Source organism: Passer domesticus, chromosome 20, assembly GCF_036417665.1.
Source record: "Passer domesticus isolate bPasDom1 chromosome 20, bPasDom1.hap1, whole genome shotgun sequence".
Lineage (NCBI taxonomy): Eukaryota > Metazoa > Chordata > Aves > Passeriformes > Passeridae > Passer > Passer domesticus.
The window spans coordinates 5009503-5023690 of record NC_087493.1 but is presented as its reverse complement, the minus strand read 5'-3'; the positions used below and the strand labels follow the sequence as shown (position 1 = coordinate 5023690).

Sequence of the window (14188 nt, the reverse complement as noted above, 5' to 3'; positions counted from 1 at the left end):
TGCTGATTCAGAGGGTTTTGACTTTGCAGCAGTTTTGGTAGGAACTTGCAGCTGGACCTTCTGGCAGCAGAAGTCACATTGCTCTCCACTGCAGATTTTGGCTTTCAACACAAGCATTTGTAAACAAGGATTTGTCATTAGCCAGCATCTGTAGCTTGTGGTGTTTGTGAAGGAGCTTAAACATCTTCTCTTTGCAGTCTCAAACATGCAATGCTTTCATAATGATAATACTTGGGTTTCCTAGAGCATGTCCTGTCTGGGATGGCAGCAGCATTATACCCACACAGGTGAATTCTCTTCCAGCCCAGCCCCCAGGGGGACACAGTAAGGGAAACTAAGCTGTGTGTTCATCACAGACAACTGTCTTCAAATTCTAACTCATTTTAGTTATGTTTTTTTGGGGTTTTTTTTATTATGGTGTAAATTTCAGAAGGTAAAAATTCCCCAACCTGTCTCCACTCTCACAAACCCAGACCACTTTCCAGCCTGATGTCTGTGTGCCACAACCCTGCCATAGCCACAGCTTCCCTGTGTTCACCATACACGGCAATTTCCCCCTCTCTGTCTCCTCAGGGATGCAGTGCTTCCCACAATATGGACTTAAGAAGGGACAAACCTAGACAATTAACTTATTTTTTATTCTTTGTTCTAGTGAGCTTTGAATTTGGAAGAGCCGTGTGGCTGCGATTCCACCCCTCCGCTTACCCCCCATGCCCCCACCCCAGCTTCATGGCTCACCTGGGAGGGGTGATGGTTGGAATCACCCTTGGTGTTATCATCCTGAGGAACTATGAGCAGAGACTCCAAGATCAGACTTTATGGTGGATCTTCCTTTCTATTTACGTCATTTTTGTCTTGTTTGCCATCTTCTGGAATATTTTTGCCTACAGTCTGTTGGATCTAAAGCTACCTCCCCCTCCTTGAAAACATGGGACAGCAAACTGGAGAGCAGAAGTCATCTGTCAGCTGTGTTAAATGAATGAAGATGGAGGATCTATTTTTGTATTTAACTTGGGAGGATGATTCTTCTGAACACACAAGTGTGCTGGAGGAGGTGCTTAAAGATCTCATGAAAGAATGGGCTGATCAGTTTGTTCACAAATCCAGCAGTTTCTGTAACTCTGGCTGGCCGTGCCCTGCAGTTTCTGCCCTGCACCTGGGCACTGACTGCTTGGGTTGTTACCACACATCAATATTTTCTATGAAATATTTGTATTTTCCAGGTCAGTGCTGGAATTATGGCCAATTGTTCAGTGAATTTCCTCTGTGTTACTGAACACTAAAAGGGAAAAAGAGCAGACATTTACTAATTAGAGATTCAAATGGTACTCCAAGGCAGCTTGAGTCTGGTTTCTTTGGACACGTCTGACTGTTCAGCCATACCAGTGCCACTGTCTAATTACTTGAATGGTTCCTAAGGTATTTTAGCCTCTGCTGAAACTTGTCTTGCACAACTTTCAAAAGAATCGGCAGAACTTGATCACACAAAGTGATGGAGACTGGTCTTCAACCACAGGTCAAATGAAATTGCACTATAAACATTGTGAATCTTAGAGTGTTGTGGATACCCAGCCAGAAGTGACTTTTCCTGAGCATGTTCCACTTGATTTTAATTAATTATTCCCCCTTCCCCAGCCTGCTGTGGCTAGAGGGTGTGGCTGGATTGTTGTGGGTTTTTTTTGTTTTGGGTTTTTTTTGTTTGTTTGTTTGTTTGTTTTTTGAGGTTTTTTTTGAGGGATGAAGAAAAGGAGGGCAAATGTTCATTTGCGGTTTTATCAGATGACAATCAGGTGCTGTTTTCTTCTCATTTTTTTTTTTCTGACCACACTGACCTAACACCTGGCCTGCAGTGAGCTCCTAGCAAGGATCTCAACTCTTCCAGCAGGTTCTTACTAGGAAAATGAGACCATGATCACCTCCAGCAGCCCAGGGTGGGAACTATCCAGTCTTTACAGCCATACAATCCATTTGGGGCCAAGTCCACTGAAGGCAGTGGAGTTAAATAAGTTTGTATGTAGCACTGGTTTCCCACTGAAGTGGAGAGGGTGTTATTTGCTACAGTGATCATTGTGAAATGAATAAAACTGGTTTTAATATGAATTCTAGAATTTTGAGGATGCCTCTTCCTGAGGCTGTGGATGTTCAGGAGCCCCAGACAACAGTTAGTTGCAGTGATGCCTTTTTCTTTAATGTTGGTCAAGCCCAGTTGAGGCAATCTGTAAGTGGGCTGTGACACAGTTCACACATTGCCTGCACAGACCTAGGGACCACATGGGGACATCTGTAGCACAAGCAGAGCTTATAGGTACTCTTTACTGTAAGGTGCTTATTTTACTTGTCATTTTAGAGAGCTGCCAAATTACAGTCCAGGAGTGTGGGTGCCCTCCTTTTCTCTATCCTTTACCCACCTATTCAATGGTCTGGACAAAGTAGCCATAATAGTCTCTCCAGACAAGCTCCCCTCTTCCTTTTTTCTGTTTCCTGCTGGTGCCCAGGCACAGCCACCAGAGTGTTTCACAGCACATCCCACGGGCACCGTAGCAGTTGTGTTTGCTCTGTAGAAAAATGTCTCAGTGTTGTGGGCTTTATTCCCTCAGCTGTGCTATCCATGCTGCCAGATGATACCACAAGCTAGTAGGAGCCTGTCCTTCTAGAGGGGACATCCACAAGTGCTTATCAGCAGCCCCCTTCTTTGCCTCTTATTGAAAAATAACTCTGGGTTGAGGGGTGAAGTCTTCTCCTACCAGATGCACGCATAAAACTTCTGTTGCCTCAGAAGGAGGGGTGAGAAAATAAGTGTTTCTGCAGATTGGAATAAGCCTTACCTGCAAAAGAAACAATTTTGGCACCTTTGTGCACAGAAATGGGATTTCTGAGGGCAATTGCACTTTTGCTGTTCTGCATGGCCAGCACATTGCTCATGGGCCCTCATTGAGGACCAAGAGGAAGGGATAAGGGCCAGAGCTCTGATCATTTTGGAGAAGGGTTTGGTTCCCTGAGCCATTTTACCTCTGCAGTTTGGGTCCAGATCCCAGCAGTCACCAGAGTTCCCATGGATTGTTGCAGGTGATTGTTGCCCAGTGAGTGTCGTAGCTGTGGATCCCCTGGGAGCAGGCAGGAAGGAGAGTGGGAGCTGGGAGAGCTCTGACATGGTTATCAAGTAAGGAGGACATTCCTTCCCTCACCTATTGCTGAGCCTTTCTCATTACAGATGCCTTGAAAATACAGGTGACCAGGAATGGGCATTCTCCTGAAATCCTAGGAAAGCTTTTAAAATTTTGGTAGAAAATTTCAATTGCAAAAAACCCCAGATTATTTTGCCTATAATTTACCAGAGTGCAATGTGCACCAACTGACTTCTAGTTTTGGTTTCTCAGCTGAGAGCTACTTACTGCCCATGAGTTTGTTACCAGTAAAGGATTTGATGCCTTTCCTGGTGCCTGTGTGTGCTCGAGGTGAAGCAGCAAGATAAAAGTTCAAGAGCCACCAGTTTCTTGATCAGCTTGATCGTGGCCAAAATGTCTTTACTCAGCTCAGGAGTGGAGGGAGCTGAACAGAGTAATGCAGACAGCCTTCCTTGATCCTTTTTCCATAGATGAGTGTAGTTTAGTGAACTGGTTGAAAACAGCTCTGAATTTGATCTTATGACTTGTTCTTTTAAACTGTTGTTCATCTTTCTGACTTCATTCTGTGTCCCCATACCCTGCCTGAGCAAGTCTACAAACAACCCTGGGGATCAGAAAGGCCAGATTTAAGGCAGTGTTAGATTTATGGTAGGTGAAGGAATGAAACCCTTTCACATTCCTGTTCATCAGAGCTGAAATCTCCTTCCATACATGGAGCAGTTTGTGCACAGAGCCTGTTGTCTGCTAAGAATCAATCAGCCCACGGAGCCAGAAACAGCACAAGGTGCTTAAACTTTTTAATTATTTTTTTAATAATTAAAATTACAGTGTGAAAACTTGCTATGTTTTTACAGAGTATCATAAATTCCAGTTGTGTTATTTTCTAACACACTCTGGAGTGCCACAGTGCTGCAGCACCACAGAGCTAACAGCAACCAGGCTTTTCTGTTACCTCCAGATGTCCTTGAAGCTGCTGCCTCATGTTGGAGATGCAGTATTCTCCATCCTGCTCATTTGTGGTTCCAACCTGTCACAGTCAGCATGTTCCTGAAGGAGCATCCACTGAGGGACTGGTTTCAGTGATGTGTTGTAATTTTATTTCAGCTACTGCCGGGATTTTCAGTCAGATAAAACATGAATCTATTGAAACTTACAACTGTGCAGTGCTGGAGCAGAAGGCAAGGACTGTCCCCAATGTACAAGTTAGAACAGAGCACCTCGGAGCAAGTTATTTTATGCTGTGTCCTTGAGCGAGGACACAGCACCTGGGGAGAAAAGCAGAAGAGCAGCCCTTGGCGTGGTGGATTTCCCGGGGTGAGTGCATTGCAGCGGCCCGTGAGGGTGAGGACAGCCGGGGACACCTGCCGGCCGCGGGCAGCAGGGACAGGGCTGCCACAGCCGGGACAGGGACAGGGCTGCCACAGCCGGGACAGGGACAGGGCTGCCACAGCCGGGACAGGGACAGGGCTGCCACAGCAGGGACAGGGACAGGGGATCCCACAGCCGGGACAGGGGCTGCCACAGCCGGGACAGGGCTGCCAGAGCCGGGACAGGGACAGGGCTGCCAGAGCAGGGACAGGGACTGCCACAGCCGGGACAGGGACAGGGCTGCCAGAGCAGGGACAGGGACAGGGCTGCCACAGCCGGGACAGGGACAGGGCTGCCACAGCAGGGACAGGGACAGGGGCTGCCACAGCCGGGACAAGGGCAAGGGGCTGCCAGAGCCGGGACAGGGGCTCCCACACCGCGGGGAGGAGGAGGAGGAGAGGAGGAGCAGGCAGATCGAAGTCCACGCAGACTGCAAATGGCACCTTTTATTCCTAGACAGGTAAAGATCAGTGTTACACCCAGCAGTAATAACACAGACATGAGGAGGGAGAGAGTTGTCATGCAGTGATGGGAGAGGAGGTTTCCAAAAAGGAGGTGTAGCAGTCATAAAAATGCTGATGAATTTACTTTTGCTGAGTTTTTAAGACAACATCTTGTGTCACTGTTTTCCTTTCAGTTGATGAGGAATCCTAGCACTTACGTGGCATATTGTGCTTTTTCACTACTTGCTCCTTTGGCAGTGGGAAGTATGTTACCAACAGGGAAGGGGAAGCTAGTGAAATTGTTACTAGAAATAAAGCTCAGGGATTCTGCGTCCCAATACCTTGCTGCTTCTGATGGATTTTACTGCCCATGTGGTTTGGACCAGATTGGGCCCTTTCAGTTTGAACTTGCTATGAGGATGGAATCTGACATGTTGAGAGCTGGTACTGACACGACAGCTGACCTCACAAGGCAGCTGCTGTTCTCTGCCAATATTTAGTCTCTCAAGATGGTGGGTAGGACTTTCACACATCCTTCAGTGAGCAAAGAGCTCAAAGTCTGTTCGCAAAGATTCAAGCTCAGTGCAATTGCTTTGGAACACCCATCCACTGGCGTTGCCCAAAGTGGAACTGGAGAATGGGGACATGGCAGTTCAGCACCAGCCCCCTCTGAGGGCAAGCTGGGACTGGAGAGACCAGCCCAACACCTCTGAACATTGCTGCTCCTCTTACATGGTGGCTGCTCTGCAGGGCTTTGTGTGGTAGAACTCAAGATTCCTTCTCTAATTGTATAACCAAGAGTTGGTTATAAAGGAGTGCAGTGTGTTTTGCAGTTCCATATAAAAGAATCACACCTAAGACAGAAACCAAGCTTATTTAAAGGCAAATGTATTTAATGTCACCACTAATCATTGGCTTTTAATTGGAAAAAGCTTTCTAATATGCCAGTAGGAGTACAGAAAATTTACATTTCAGGGTACTTTACAGCACAAAGCACAAAATATTCCCTATGATTTAAGCAGCTAAAGTACCTTATTTTCAGCAAGCTTGATAGACACGTTGTCACTGACTCTCTCCTGACTCCCACAGTGTCTGTTCAGTTTGCAAATAAAGCCAGATTTATGCAGCTTTTCTTTTGCTTACACTACTAATGCTAACAACACATCCAAGTGTTAAACACAAAGCACTAAACTACATAATTTTCTGCCTTAAAATACTGAACAAATGGTACTTTCCCTGTGAAGGGCTAGTAAAACAAAATGATATTTGCAAGGTAAGATGCTATTGTATGTTTCCAAATATTTTTGTATTGTGTACATTCTGTATATTTTTGTTGTGACAATATTATTTGAGCGCAGAATCCATTAAATTTTTTTGTGGATTTGTTTTCTGTTTCTTTTTTTTTTTTTTTTAATAAAATTGAGTTGTTCTTTATCACATACCAAAAAACCAACCAAGAAAGAACTTTCAAGGACAATTTTGTAAGTTTGTCTACAGTTAACATGGTTTTTAACAAAAGAGCCCTTGGTTTGGAGCTCTGACGTGTAATCTTCTAATAATGACATTGGTGAGTCATTTTTATGTCTGTCTAACAGATAAAGGAGAGAGTGAACTGCAGCTTCATTTTCCCACAAGATCTAATGACAATGCAGAACTGGCTTGGGACTTGTAGGGAAATTCAGGTGTTGTCCCACCTTTTGGAAGCTGTCCCTTCATTGCAGAGACCTCAGAACTGCAGGGAAGTTGATGACATTTGAGTAAATTTTTTTTACATTTTTTTAGATTTGAGTAATTTATTTTTTTTTACTGGGGAGGAGGATTGTGCTCTTTTAACATCAGGCTGTACTGAATGTTTTCAAATCTGAGAGCCAACACTCTATCTTGAATCAAGGGTGGAAACAACAAAACCCAGAAAAAAGTAAACCCCCAGCAAAAGTAAACCCCCAACTGATTAAAATAAAAGTCCTTCTACCAGTGTGGAAGGCAGAGGCTTATTTTGAAAAATAAGTTGTGTTTTTATTGGGAAACACTGGGTTAAAGTGTAATTTATAGGAATGAAGATGTATGTAGGGGCAGTTCCTGTCAGATGTGCTGCCTAAGGGAGGCAGATCACTGCTAACTCAGCTCTTGCTGTCAGTTCTCTGCACTGAACTAAACTTTCTGAGACACTCAAATCACTCTGTTCATTAGCTGAGGACTTTCAGCACAAAGGTAAGGTGGGTTTTGCCAGCTTTTGTCAAGTAATACAAAAAGTGTTTCAGCCTACTAGCACCATACATTTTCTTGCTACCTGTTCTTCACATCCAACTTATTTTTTTAAGCACTGAGCTCTTTCTTGTGTCCTGATCATCCAAAAAAACTGAACAACCAGTGCTCCAACTTTTTTAGAAATGTATAGGAGCAACAAAAGGTGACATGTTTTATTGTGTGTTGCTGCTGTACTTACTCATGAAGGAAAGCTCCGGCAAATGAGGTTTGTTTTCTTTCACACTACGTTTCTTCTCCAGTACATTACATGCCACCTTGGCTACTAATGCCACACCTGCAGCTCCTCTGCACTGAGGGATAAAGGGTTTTCAACAGGAGACATCAAGGACCACACTCACTGACAATTTACAGGCACACTGTTGAGGATTTCAACATGTTTTATTGTCAGCTTTATTATAGGTTCAACACGGTGGTGGCACAGGAAAGCAGCAACTCCTGCCCTCACAGCACAGAGCAGCAGCACAAGTGACACTGAACCATCTTACTTACAGGCACCGTTTCAGGGGAGTTCAAACACCCTCTGCTGCAAAGGGAACCAACAGGGAATTCTGCTTGTGTCAGGTTTGCAGAAATTGCTCTTTATGAGGTTACTGCGAGACTTCATGAGTTTTATTCCAGCTGTAACCAAGATTTCCTTCAGGTATTCTGCTGCCTATGTGTCCTGTGATGTGGGTAAGAATCCATTGCTGATACAGTGAAATGTTTTAAAGTCTGAGTAATTAACTTGGGAAGTTCATTTACTTCAAATTCTGAAAAAGTCTTACTATTAAATGTGGAAACTTTTTCGTTTTTTCATGACTGAAAAACAAAGGATTACTTACAGTTACGCAAAATTGTAATACAATAACATACAATGAAGATCTTGATCACACCTCAGGCTAAGGAAGAAGGGGAATTTCAGATACCTGTTGTGTGTGTGTATGCACACATACAGGCACATACAAACTGACCACTGCAATGGCTCAGTCTTAAGGCAGCTCTGTTTCATACAATTACCAACGTGTTTATCCAGTGGCAGCAGAACAAACCAGCAGTCTGAAAGCAGAAACCAGACACAGACTTGGTACCTAGGTTCTCTTATCTAAACTAAAATTATTAATTCATTATCTAGATCTATCCAGATGTTTGTACTTCTTTATTAAAACAAAGCAGCCAAATCTAAATTATTTTAAGGATATTTAAAATATTTAGAACACTGACATGCTTGCCAGGTAAGGGATTTGGGTTTGGTTTTGCAATGACTATAAAAATCAAATGTCATGATTTCCTCAGAACAGGATCAAGTCAGTTGGAGTATCTGAAAACTCTGCAGGAGTTTGTATTATTTGATATTTACACATTAAAAAAGCTCATAGTGCTTCATCTAAAATCAAGAAAAGACAGGTGAAACTGCAGCTAAGGTTTGACTTGGGCAATATTTTGAAATATAAATTAAAAATCCAGCAATAGCTGCACTGCACAGAAGAAACTGATGATTTATACATAAGATAATTTTAAACCACTGATGTTTCCCTCATGAATTCCTCCAGGACGGTCACTACATTTCTGGCTTCTGGCATTTCTGCATGTTCTACTTTCACAATCTTCAGCAGGATGTCTCCACTGCCACAGTTCTTTAGGAACAGGTAGCACTTGAACAAGGCGTAGTGGTTCATTTCAGCCTGGCGGATAAACCTCTTCAGGTTGTTGATGTCCTGGATAGCCTGGGAAAGAGTAACAGAGCATTTTCTTATCCTCCTACATGGAATGAAAACACACTATTGTGGAAAATAAGGGATAAATAGTGGGAGAAGCAAAAGCATTTCCAACAGAAATTTTGTATTACTACTTAAGAGTAATAGAAGACTTGAATATTGTCTTAGATGCGTATTATAGCCTTCACTGAAATGATGCAAAATGTGTGGACACAATGTGATGTGACCATCTTGTAGCATGAATTCTATTATGGCAGCTCACCTAAGAAGTGTTAGCTACTGAACCCATTACCAGTTACATCAGATTGTGTGTGCAAGTCTCAAATTCACAGTATTTGAAGAAACAAAGAACAGCAACAAAGAAGGTGGGTCTTACTTTGAGCATTCACTGAATGGCCTGACACTACAGCTGTTCTTGTCAACTACAGTAAGCCAGCCCTCAATTAAGCTTCAGAGTTAGTCATTTAATAGACATACAGACATCATAACAACCTAAAAATTTTATTCAGTGCAAAATAATATTTTGCATATAGTATTTGCTTCCTCAGTAACCCACGTATCTTCAAGTCTTTAACATATATGAACAGGTACCTTCAATTTAAAGTTTTCCAAAATCTGCCGGAAGAGAAATGGATTTCCACCTTCAGCACCATTCACAAAAGCTTGCATCCAGTCCTCACAGAATCTGTTGCTTCCTGTTAAATGTTCAGGAACACAGGGAAGGGACGAGAAAAAGCAAATGAGCTCAACATAAATATACAGCTGCATTCACCTGGTTTAATCATTCTCACATAACAAGTGATAGCAATATACCTGGGCCAGGAAATGAGTCTTAAGGAAAAACAATACACATGAAAAAGAAGAGCAAACACAGCTACAGTGATTACACAAGACTTGTTCTGATTGTTGAATCCCTTTTCCCAACATTTGTCAAAACCACAACAGGAAAAAAAAGTTCTGCAGATTCCCTGAATTGTACAAGTGATACTTTCATGGTCCACAAACTAAATGTACTGTGGATTTTACTACCAAGCATTTTCAACCCACATTTTCCAGTGTGTCCGGTGTAACAAACTACTCTGCTACCTCACAGGGAAACAGAACATAAAGTTTCTGGGCAGAAATGATCTGAATATCCTCAAACTGCCTCCAATGTCCCAGCTCTCAGCAGCTGATGGATCCAAGGGAAGTGTTCCCAGCTGTAATCTCACCTGCATTGTGCAGCTGGGGCCGAGGTCCACTACAGTCTATAACCATGGACTTGTGCTGCTCCTCTGTCATGGCAATGCACAGCGAGGTCATTGTGCCCTCCTGGACAAGTCCCTGCAGGCTGGCAGCTGCCAGGAACCTGACACAGAAAGCTCTTGTCAGCTGCTTGCTTCTTTACACTCCTGCACACCAAGGGAATGGTCAGACACAGCAGCCAAGTTACTCAACTTGGGCTCTAAGTATCTTTACCTGCTGATGTCCTTTTCTGTTCTTTCATCTGCATTTTTGACTTCTACAGGAGTGTAACTCAGAGCCTTAAAAAAAAGAAACAAAAAGAAAAAAAAGGAAAAAGCTGGATGCAACTTCAGTATTACTTTTGTAGCTATATTGTAGTTATGAGCAATTAATACATAATGTGGTACTTTAAAAATTGTTCTTGTCAAGGCAGTACTCTGTATTATTGCCATTGCCCCTGCTTCTGCACTCAGAAGAAATTCAGCAGTTATACTCTGTTAGCTATTCCATCCAGAACCTCCTCAAAGTCAGGGACTAGAGTGAGGATTAGTCTCTTTTCTGTTTCCAGTGAACTACACAAGACATGTACACCATTAAACACCATAACACCCCTTTGCATTCAGACAATTATGGCATGGACAGACTGCTCATGCTATTTCTGATTTTCTTATGCCAATTTCAGTGTGGACACTATTTTTAAGCAATAGAAGATATTGTTACATTCTTCTTTAGCAATAAGCAGGGGAAAAGTACTTGCTCTGAATTTAAAAAACAACAAAAAAACCAAAACAAAACACGAAAAAAAACACCCCTCCCACCCCCCAAAAAAAAACAACCAACCAACCAAACAAAAAAACCCCCAAGACCACCACACAAAAAAGGTTTTGTCATTTCCTCCTGCCAGGAAAGCAAATGCAAGAAATATTTTAACCATGCTGGAGTCACTGAGATGCCTTCTGGAGGTTTTTTAGCTACCCAGTTTTAAATACACTTACAGCATGTAGCAGAGAGGCAAGTTTGTCCTGGAAGAGCTGCACAACCCTCTGGATAGGGCAGATGGCATCCTCAAACCAGCTCCTCAGGTAGGGGCTAACACAGGCCTCCAAGTTTTTTTGCTGTAACACATTGAAACATTACAACTTTAACTAAAAATCAGATTTCTACGTCAATAGAAGCCTATTAATAATCTACTCAATGCAAGATAATTGGATGTTGGAACCTTGTTAATCTCAAACCACAGTGAACTAAAATAATGAGACTGAGATTTAAAGCCTCACTTTATCAGCAATGAAAGGCTTTGCATTTTAAGAAACAGCCAGAACTATAATATGATGGTATATATTGAGTGAAGGCCATGCAACAGCAGATGGGATTACAAAGAGACTTAAAATCCAGAACTTCCACTAGAAAAAATGTGCCAAAAAACCCATAAATGTCCTTTTGTAACATTCAGAACTGGTAAGAATTGAGGTGGACATTGATAAATTTCTTGTTCCTTTATTGGTTACTCTTCTCTCCAAATTTAACTGTAAGTGACCTTTAAGAGATTTATGACTGACACAAAAAGGTCCCCCCTTTCTTTTTTTCTTTTGACTTGTGTGGCTGATAGCACCTTAGACATTCATTGTACTACAGTGAGTCAAGTATCTCTCCCTGTGTTTCATACTGGTGCTTGAAACACCTATTTTGTCTCTACAGATTAGATCTTCCAGATGGTTTTAGCAATTAATCTACATAAATACTAATTTTCACCACTTAAAAAAAAAGTTAGGCTTTACCTCCAAATCAAGGTTTATCTTCAGATTTTGAATGTATTTGTCCAGCTCAAGTCTGAAAGTACCTTCTTAAGGAAAATAAGATGCATCAGTTAAGTATTTTTTCCTTTCAGTAGATGGCTGTGACTGACTTCTTCAGTTACTGAAAGGTGTGCACAATGAGCTGATTTCAAGTAGGAACAGACAAAATTGACAAGATAATTTTTACATCGTCTCCCTCTCCATACAGGTAAAGAAAGTTCAAGGTAAGGATATAGTTCCAGACCTTTCTCTGAGCCACCTAAGAAACAAACCACGTATTCTGGAGCATTGATGTCTGATTCCAACGTTGCCATTTCCAGAACACTTTCTTGTTGGAAACGACAGTAGTAACACCCAACTTTACCTTCTGGTATGCTATGAGAAAAGAAAAAAAAAAAGAAAGAAAAAAATTACTTTCCTCCAGATACATCACAATAAATGATGTCTGCAAAAAGCAGACATACATGATTTCTGAGGTAATTTTAACTGTTGGCACTGGTGGCTCCTATGGCCATGGTAGGTGCAGCTCCTAAACATTCTCTTTTTTCTTCTGTGTGATCAGAATTGTTTAAAAGGAAATAATCACAAATATCTGTAGTATTTTTAAAGTATTCAAACAGTAAATTATTTAAAACAATATTTTTCTCAAAGTTACCTAAAAGAAGGAAAGTGCCATCGTATAACGCTATTATTAAAGCAACAACAGACTGGGAACATGAAATCAGGATTAAACCCAAGTGCAGCAGCAGGCAGCCAAGATGTGCCAATGTTCCTTACAGCTCTCATTCGCCAATAATTCCAAACCTTTACCTGAGCCCCACTGATGCCACATTCCCCATTCCTTCAAACAGTGCTCCCTTAGAAAGACGCTTAGCGATGAAACCGCGCAACTCCGTCTCCGCTTCAGCTGGTAAGTTGGTGTCCAGCAAGGAGAGGCTTTAAAAACCAGAAGAAATCGTTACCAAAAGGCAAATGTTATTGTTTTGTGTCTCTCAGCATGTGCAGGGGGCTCCCTGGGATCTCCCTCTGGTGACAGCTAGGGCAGCTCTGTGACTTTCGGCCCATCGTGAGCAGTCAGTGGTTTGCTCATGACCAGGAGTCTGGAGATGTGGTGTCAGCTCACGCTGACCTTCCCAGCAGCTACACACAAGACACTGCCCTCTTTGTTCCTACATTTCCCCAACTGCAGCGCAGAGTTTATGGAAAGATATCCATTGAAAATTAATAAATTCTTGCTATATTTTACCTACATGAAAAACTAAGTCAATACAGCAATATCAAGTACTAGTAGCACACACAAAAAAAAGTTCAAACTCAAGGATGACAGTTACTGTTTAATACATTACTTGAGCTCTGTATGTGTGTCCATTCCCCAGGTATTCCAGAGTAAGTGCCATGGGGGACTCCATAATGCTTTCACAGGGAGGTTGTGTTTTGAAAGGACTGCAGAGGACCTAACAGTGATCTGACAGCAATACAGCAAAGACTTCAAACCGGGGTACTCCCGTGACTGCGCTGCTCTGCAGCCCCCTTTACCTGAAGTCTTCGGCGGAGGGTGTGTGCGGCACGGCGCCGCCGGCACCGCCATCCCCGCCCGCGGCTCCCGGCAGCGCGGACCTGGAACCAAGAGATTCCCGGGAGGGAGTTTACAGCCGTGACACGCAACAGGAACAGCAGCAGGGAAAAGGCACGGCCCGAGGGCGAATAAAAGCAGGAGCGGGGAATCCGTGCATTATGGGAGGGACAGAATCTCACTGGGGAGAACGAGAGGGGGGGAAAAAAATAAAGGGAATTCAGGGAGCTGGGAATGGCCAAGGCCTGGGCACGGCCTCGCCGCGGGGGAGCCCGGCGCCTCACCTGCGGTAGCCATAGAGGCCGTGGTAGGTGCAGCCGTGCCGCTCCGGCCGCCGCTCCTCGCCCGCGCCCCCGCCGCCCTCCTCGCTGCTCTCCAGCTCCCGCTCATCGCCGTCCGGCAGCGCCGGCAGCATCGCGGCCGCGGCCCCGCCCGTGCCGCGGGAGCCACCGGGCCGCGCTGCCGCCCGCAGCGCCGAGCGCCCGCCCCGCCGCCGGGAGGAGCCTGCGGAGCGCTCGGGCCGCGGCCTCAGCGCGCCGAGGGCGGTGCCGGGGAAACGGCTGCGGCTGCTGCGGCTCCTCCGCGTGTTTAATGCACAGAGAAATGCAATACAGGCACCGCGGGGCCTCTGACAGTACAGTCCTTCAGAACCGGTCACCGACTTAACGGCAGGACCTGCTCACATCACATTCAGAAT

General features: G+C 43.8%; 2 protein-coding genes across 13 annotated transcripts in view; one reads left to right on the top strand and one right to left on the bottom strand.

The window, feature by feature from the left end:
• RHBDL3 (rhomboid like 3) overlaps positions 1–6344 on the top strand; it is a 62356-nt gene extending 56012 nt beyond the window's left edge. For 11 of the 12 annotated variants that reach the window (XM_064395293.1, XM_064395290.1, XM_064395294.1 and 8 more), the window contains one exon: positions 653–6344. In XM_064395293.1, the coding sequence (XP_064251363.1) occupies positions 653–924 (272 nt within the window). In that variant the 3' untranslated portion in view covers positions 925–6344. The remainder of the gene's footprint in view (positions 1–652) is intronic. The other variant, XR_010349596.1, reaches the window with a different exon arrangement.
• A 1219-nt stretch (positions 6345–7563) lies between these two features.
• Positions 7564–13988, bottom strand: C20H17orf75 (chromosome 20 C17orf75 homolog). Its single transcript, XM_064395297.1, has 10 exons — positions 13776–13988; positions 13455–13535; positions 12729–12854; positions 12153–12293; positions 11901–11958; positions 11118–11237; positions 10357–10421; positions 10110–10246; positions 9490–9593; positions 7564–8907 (listed from the first exon to the last, which is right to left on the bottom strand). The coding sequence occupies exons 1-10, from the start codon at positions 13904–13906 to the stop codon at positions 8698–8700; spliced, it is 1173 nt and encodes a 390-aa protein (XP_064251367.1). The 5' UTR covers positions 13907–13988; the 3' UTR covers positions 7564–8697.
• Positions 13989–14188: the final 200 nt, after the last annotated feature.

Excerpts from the sequence above, each read along its gene's own strand:
- C20H17orf75 (XM_064395297.1), bottom strand. The coding sequence starts at position 13,906 with ATGCTGCCGGCGCTGCCGGACGGCGATGAGCGGGAGCTGGAGAGCAGC. Across the intron at positions 11,238-11,900 it reads AGATAAACCTTGATTTGGAG|CAAAAAAACTTGGAGGCCTG; the intron begins GTAAAGCCTAAC and ends AATGTGTTACAG. Across the intron at positions 10,247-10,356 it reads ACAGAAAAGGACATCAGCAG|GTTCCTGGCAGCTGCCAGCC; the intron begins GTAAAGATACTT and ends TTTCTGTGTCAG.